This window comes from Salvia hispanica, unplaced genomic scaffold (genome assembly GCF_023119035.1).
Source record: "Salvia hispanica cultivar TCC Black 2014 unplaced genomic scaffold, UniMelb_Shisp_WGS_1.0 HiC_scaffold_540, whole genome shotgun sequence".
Taxonomy (NCBI): Eukaryota; Viridiplantae; Streptophyta; class Magnoliopsida; order Lamiales; family Lamiaceae; genus Salvia; species Salvia hispanica.
The window spans coordinates 1-8000 of NW_025952290.1; the positions used below are offsets into that span (position 1 = coordinate 1).

Genomic DNA, 8000 nt, shown 5'->3' on the forward strand with positions numbered 1-8000 from the left:
TTTTTAAGATTAAGTTGTAATTAAGGTTAAAATAACATTAAAGGCAATTATTGTTGTGATTCTGTCATTAATGGTGTCAGCAACGCGGTAAGTGGGATTTATTTGTATTAATGAAACGAGTTTCTTATGCTCTACAATTAATGCTGTGTAATTAAAAAGTCAAGATAAGGAGAACCCAATTTTAAAGCTGGAATGAGATTGATATAAAAGTATAAAGAATCTAAGTATTATAAATATAAATAATGTCCAATTTGATGGGTTGGTGTGAACTGTGAGTCAAGATGAAAAAATCAAATCAAAATAATGGTGAATATCCTTGAATGTATCTTTTTAAATTTCTAATAATAATATTATAATCACACTTTTATTGGCCTTCAATATGTATATTTCTAACGTGTATTCAACGTCGGATAATAAATGTACTACTTACTATGACTAACAAATATAGCCCATGAGAAGTTCCAGTCAAATTTAAGTTTTCCTTCCATCCCACTGCTGGACCGCAAACGCGACATGGAAGGGGCGTTGGGGGCGGTTTTCCGGCTACTATTGCGGCGGGCCACTGCAGACCGCCGTCTGCGCCGGGCGTGGCGGCGGTATAATTTTTTTTTATTTTTAAAATTTATTTCTATAAAATATCTATTCTCAATTCATATTTTTCATTCCATTCCATTCTATTTATTTTTGTCCAATTAATTTTATTCTAGTCCAATTAAAATATATCAATAATTTTGATAAAATAATGTGATTTGTAGCTGTAGCGTGACTGTCTATTGGACCTGGACAAGTTTTTGTAGCTGTGGCGTGATTGTTCCGTGGTTGTTGGGCACCATTGTGGATACTCTAACCCCAATAAGGCAACATCGATGAGACAGACCGCCTTTCGTCCACCTTCACTACATCTACTTAAATAAAGGCACCTACTAGTAAAATTCAAAATATTAAGTATTTTTAATCATGTTATTATTTTTTGCGAAAAATTAGAAAGAAAGTACGACGAAAGTGAAAGGAAAATGAAATATTAATATTTATTTCATTAAGATATTTTCTTATAAATACTCATACTAAACTAAATTCTAATTTTGCATATTAGTTTTAAAATTTATGTGAAATTATACTACCTCCTTGTTGACCAATTTATATAACATAATCGAACATCAATCAAAACAAAGTCTAAACCAATTATATGATGTTATATTAAATTAAATATTTTCTTTTACTGTATTTAGGGTTCAGAGAAAATGGATAGGGGAAAACATATGGTTTAGGGCACTCCAAATAATAATAATAAAAAATATTCAAATTACTTCATTCTTTAAATATGTTAGGGATGGTTTCAGTATTAGTGTATAACTATTTCCAATGATTTTATAAGATGATTCTAAAGAATTTAATACTATTCCCTCTGTCTTTTGTTCCACCGTAGCTGAGTCATATTTCTTTTTGGATTGTCCCACTATAGCTAAGTCATTTCCTTTTTCGGCAAAAAATACTTTACTTCCTCTTCATCCCTCTATCTTTTTCCTTTCTATTTTATTCTCCTTTTACTTAACTCATTTAAAATATTTTTTTTTAAATCTTGTACCGAAAAGAAATGTCTCTATTACAGAGGGACGGTGAGAGTACTATTTTCATCACAAAATATTCTACACAAAAGTGCATTTACATATATAGCATCAAATGAAAGAGATCATAGCCATATTTTTATGTTGATTTTTTCAGAGACAATCTAGGAATTTACAAAAATTCTCATTTTACCTTACACAAGTCCAGTTCTATCCAGCTTTATTAATTATGTTGGCCTAATAACTTGTTTGGATTGTTCGGTGGATATGTTACAACAAGATGATGAGAATTTTATTGGTTTTGCCATGTGTTCAATAAGTAAGTTAAGGGTCGAATCCCTTAGGGACGGAGAGACTCAAACCTTAACCCACAATACTATAAACTAGCAAAGGGAAGTAAGGGTTGAATCTCTCAGGGACAGAGATAAGTGGAGTTGGGATTGAGACATTTGAGAGATTGGTTGCAGCCACACTTTTTAGTGGGTTAAGTTTAAACTAAGGAAAAGGAAGCTGATCAACTGACTAAACTAGACTGATCAATCTAGACTAAACTACACATAACTAGGGAACAAGTTACTTGATCGACTAAGCTAGAAACGGAAGAGTAAAAGTAACTTGAGACCACTGACACAAAATAAGCGCACTACCTAAAAGCTGTAAACATCGAAAAGGTGACATAGACTACAATTCTAACAAACCACCACCTTCTTTTTCGCTAAGCAGTTAAATAAAAACAACGAAAGCAGATCTAAACAGAGCAACATACATAAAAACAGAAATCAAACAAAACGAACACAGATCCATATGAAATCGACGTAAAGAAAACATATCTAAAGTATCTAACCTATTCTCATGCAAGTTGGTGAACTAAAAAGTAAATCTACCTACGGGAAAGCATAAACAAGGCGGAACTAAGCAAACGAAAGCAATCAAAACAGAGAACATCAGATCCAACACAACTTTAACTAAAAACTCCATTTCATAAACGATCTTCGGTAAACGTAACTAAAACAGAATTCCAAACAAGGATTTAAAGAGCGATTAACAATGGAAAGGTAACTAGAGTAGCAACTAGAATATAAAAATTAACTACAACTAAGCTAAGAAAAAGATGACCTGAAAACAGAATAGAAATTGTTTAAACCCCTCGGGGTGCGACAAAAACTCTAACTACAAAGACTTCTACGTAGATCCAGATCCCTCCTTCCTTGATGAGGAAGAAGAGATAAAAACAAAGGTGGAAACGACCAACTCCTACTGCTAACTTCCTACTCCATGCTATGAAAAATAAGGTGAAAATGAGGTGATTGAAGGTGATGATGGTGTCCAACTCTTCTTGCGTGCACTCTCTCCATATTTATAGGATGATGTTGGGCCCAAATCTCTAGGTTAAGCCCATCCTATCTTGACAATTATGCCCTTGAGATGGCATCTTTTCTTTTCTCTCCTGTGACTCATCACTTCATGTGGTGAATTCCACTTGATCAATTCGTCGGCTAGGCAGACTTCACTGCTTGTACGCAACTAGTCAACTTAGCTTCATTTTTGGTCATTTTTCACTCCTTTTCTAAGTTAATCAAGTTGATCCTGCACTTGCCGCTTCTACATTTTATAGCCCCTGCACGCTCAAATTCACCATTCTTTTCGCATATTATCAGCCATGTTAGTGTAATAAACCCTTTAAAATCATGCTTGTAACGTGCTCTATCAGTATCTAGCCTGCTAAAAAATCTACTGTTTCACCATGAAAAACTAGTTTGCCATTTTGGTGGGTTAGAATACTTGCCTCATGGGTTGGATCTAGATAGTAGGAGGAATTTCCATTTGTGCCCTCTATATTAACCAAAATAATTAATATGGAGGTAATTTTTGTCCAAAGAAAATATAACATGTTTTTCTATCTTTTACACCAATAAGATATAAAGTGAATTTTTAACTAAGCTATAAACACGTCAATAAGATATACTCCCTTCGTCCCATAAAAGATGTCACACTTTTCTTTTTAGTTTGTCCCACAAAAGATGTCACATTTATTTTTTTGGAAAAAATTCTCTCTCACATGAATATAAAAATTATATTGTCTCTATCCATTTAACACACAAAACAAAACCTCCTAAAATCTCATGCCGTTCCACAAGTGTGACATCTTTTGTGACGGAGGGAGTATCTAATTAGCACAAACCATGATACATATCATATGATTATTATTCCACCTAGCCAAAACATAGTTAGAGTACCAAACATGCCTTTAATAGATAATTCATATATTATTATGAAAAATCCACTGAAATGTTAGAAAGTTGAATCATCTTCAAGTAGTAATTTGACTTTTGGCATATGAATAAATTTCCATTTTGAGTTGGATATATATATTTATCATTATAATTTGTTGAATTCAATTAGATAAGTAGCTCAATATTTAATATTCGTCTTTCCGTCTTTAATGCTACATTTTTAGAATCATTTGTCATTCTATGGACTCTTTCATTTTTTAATTCGTCCCACAAAAATATGCACTCTCTAATTTTAGAAATCCTTCTCTCTCTAATGGTATGAACCCGTTTTCTATTATAAAATATTTAATTGCTTTTTTATTTCTATATATCTTACTTTACTAATTATGCATAAATTCCGTGCTCAATCAAAAATGTATATTCTTGTGGTACGAATGGAGTATATCCGGATGAAACATATGGACTATGTTGAATCAAGCATAAGCATCCCCATATGTGCTCTTAGCTAAGAGCACGGAGGTGGGCCCGGACCCACTTTTACTCCTTGTCCTTAGCTAAGAGCACAACACCCACATCCGTGCTCTTAGCTAAGGACAAGCTCAAGGGTCCCACCATTCTATTATTCAATTTAAATACTCCAATTATTAAAAATATTTCTACATTATAAAAATATATTAAAAATAAAAATTACATAATTAAAATCCTAAAAAATAAAAATTACATAATTAAAATACTAAAAAATAAAAATACATAATTAAAATCCTAGAAAATAAAAAATACATAATTAAAATCCTACAAATTAAAAATTACACACGTGGAAGACTAGTCCTCTATCCCCAATTGCCTCTTGAGACCCCGGATCATTTGCTCATGTGTTGCAAGTTGATCCGGAGTCATCCGAGACGTATCGTTCATATAGAGTTGACTCAAGATGGCCCACAACGTGTTGTTCGGGGGTGGAGGAGGCACAAAGGGAGCGGGGGCGGCGGTCGTCGCCTTCTTCCTTCCGACCTTCCGACCGCCTTCTTCTTTCCGACCGGAGGCCGCTCGGGCCAGCGTCGGGGCTACCCAAGTTAGTTCCGGCAAGCTGGGTAGCCACATCATCGGAGGCGCCGTCGGATAGGGCTACCGACCTGCGACCGTTTGCTAGAGGAGCCTGGATGAGGATGCTACTATGCCGCCCCTATACTTCGAGATGTAGGCGCCCTCCCCGCCAACAATCGAGGCAGTACTTGAACGGGTTTGAACTCCTCCGGTTGGTATCGCCAAGGCGGCACTGATGATGTCGAGCTCGGTTTAGGTACCGGCTGCGCCGCCGACCGCTCTTCCTGGAGGTAATATCCCCTGGAACTTCCCGATTGCCTACCGTTGCATACTGAACATGCAATTGCAGAACCATGCACTATCATTGCGATATATGGTTCCCTCTGGCCGGGTTTCATTGTAGAGGCGATTGATGCGCCACCATAAGTTTCCCCTGTTTGGTTCGTGCCAACGTCCGGATCTTCGGAGACTGCCAAGTAGGCTTTGAACATCGCCATCATCTCACCCGGAGTGTACGGGGTGCGGGTGCCACGAACAGGAGGAGTAGGAGTAGAGCTGCTGCTTTCCCTCCCGATCCGGGTTCGGGTGCCCACCCGAACGACCAAGGCGTTCGTCGTGCACCGGAGTAAGGACGGTAGCCACCGGGAGCTTGCGAACCTTGGGTATGAGGAGGGGCCGTAAATTGGGTTTCCGGACTATATCCGGCCTCGGAGTCGAACCAATCGTGGTTCCAACCGCGATTGCCGGAGGGGTGATCGCCGGAGCCGGGCATTGTGTAGTGTGGTGGGAATTTAGATGATAGAGTATGAGGAAAAAAGATGAGAGAATGTTGATGATGATAGTATAGATAATAGATGAGAATGTGATTTTTTTTGTGTTTGAGTGGGGGTATTTATAGATGAAAATATGAATTTTGGGGAAAAAAAATTGAAAAATAAATTAAAAGTGGGTAGAAAACGGATATATTTTTTTTGGAAGTGGGAAAATATTTTTTTTTATTTAAAAACATTTTTTTAAAATAAATTTCGAATTTTAAAAAATAAAAAATAAAAAAACAGAAATTGCCAACGGCTAAGAGCAGCGCCGTGCCGCTGGCACGGACGGACAAGCTCCATCGGCGGACGGACGAGCGAGTGCTCAGCGGCACGGACGGACGAGCAGCGGTTTGAGTACCGCTGCGGATGCTCTTAATATAGATAATTTTAAGTAAAGTTTCAGCATACCTCATTTCTTGAATTTTCATTATAAAGTTTCCATTAGGACCTATACTTTGATTTAATTTTTTATACTACCTCCATCTTATAATATATGATACACTTGGATAATGTTACATCTTAGGAGATGTAGTTTTGTGTGTTAAGCGGAGATTGAAAATAATATATTTTTATTAATATGAGAGATAATTTCTTCTTACAAAATAAAATATGACACCTTTTATTGAATAAACTAAAAATAAAAATGCGACGTCTAGTATAGGACGAAGGTGTAACTTTGAGCACTGATAAAAGTTTAATTATAGTCAAATGTCAAGAAATTATCCACGTATTGACATATGTAGCCGACAGGCCCGACACAAAGTCTATACTTCAATCGATAGAGTTTTGGAATAGAATGACTAGAAATTATTGAATTTTGTTATAGAATGACTAGATATTTTGTTTTAGAATGACCAGAAATATTTTGTTGTGGTGGAATTACCAAATTAAAGTCTATGACTCAATGTATAAATTTCAAAGACCAATGTCTTATATTTGGATCCGATAAACTCTATACGTCCGAGCATGTCATACTTGGGTTTTCGAGTGCAATTTATCGACGTAGAAATCGACAAGACCAAATGGACCTTTGGAAATTTGAAATATTTGTAATAATATGGGCTATATATAGAAACACCAATTGCAAGAGTTTAATCAGTTGGGTAATTCCAAATTTAAGGTCCATTTCAAAACATTAATTCCTCAAACATAGTGATACTTATTACCATAATTTGAGAAACACCAAAGGCATTCATACATATAAGTATAGTATAAATAAATTACATACAAATTAATGCTTTATTACATAGTGCCATTGAGTATATGTTTTATCAGACCAGGAATATGAATTTCCTCAAAATACTTCTTCCACTCTATATTTCTTGCATCCACTTCAAAGCTAACTCTTTCTTCTTTTGACATTGCTTCAATTAATTTCTGTGTGTTCCACGTGTCAAACCTGAACAATAATATATTTTAATCAAGAAATTCAGATCTAAATTAATCAAGAGATATTGGGCATGCTATGAAATATTTGTACCTTGCATTGAAAAACCCAATGAACTCATAGAGCTTGCAAAGTTTGTCAGCATATGCAGCTTTGGCTTTAGCTTGATTTTGGGATTTTAGAGTCATCTTCTCCTCATCTCCATTGATTGCATTTCTTGTGTATTCAGAGAAATCTTGGAAATTGTCAAAATATTTAATTCTTGAAATTTCTTGAGATGGGATAAGAGGATGTGAGTTGAAGTAGTGGAAAAGGTATTCAAAAAAATCAGAATATAATAGTGGATTTGTAGCACTAGATGCAACATGGTAAACCCTAGGTTGTGGATGTGGCCTATGCATGTTTCCTTCATTGGCAATAGCTGCAATAGTTGTATTTGCTACCATATCTACTGGTATCTGATTAGGATTTTTTAAAAAAAGTAAGTAAGTCTTAATGAAATTATTGACCAACAAAACCATTTCTTAATTCCATTTAATAACCACTTGAACTTACAATATCCATGATCACTTGAGAGTCTCCAAAAAACCCTGGAAGTTGTCCTTTCCCATAAGCTATAATGACAGGATCGAACATCCTAAATTCAAACCATTAAAAATAATGAAAAATAAATATTGTAAATTTAAATAGGTAGCTTGATAAATACCTATTTCCTTGTATCCATCCAGGGAAAGGTTCTTTATAGGTGCTCTCAATAACAGTAGGCCTTATAATAAGCAAAGGCGCATCTCCTCTAATTTCACCAAGAGCCATTTCTCCCATAGCTTTAGTCATGTGATATGAATTATGCCATCCAAATACTGTTGCTCTGTTACAATATCATATCCAAATATATCTCAATGATCAGAAATACATGAAGTTTATCGAGATTTATTGCGTATATGATGCAGTTTCA

General features: G+C 35.5%; 1 protein-coding gene across 1 annotated transcript; it reads right to left on the reverse strand.

Moving 5' to 3' along the window:
* Positions 1-6793: 6793 nt before the first annotated feature.
* Positions 6794-7913, reverse strand: LOC125199532 (fatty acyl-CoA reductase 2, chloroplastic-like; the record flags this gene model as incomplete). Its single annotated transcript, XM_048097526.1, has 4 exons — positions 6794-7057; positions 7139-7503; positions 7601-7682; positions 7752-7913. Coding segments are annotated over 4 exons (766 nt in total), but the record flags the coding sequence as incomplete, so codon positions are not given.
* Positions 7914-8000: the final 87 nt, after the last annotated feature.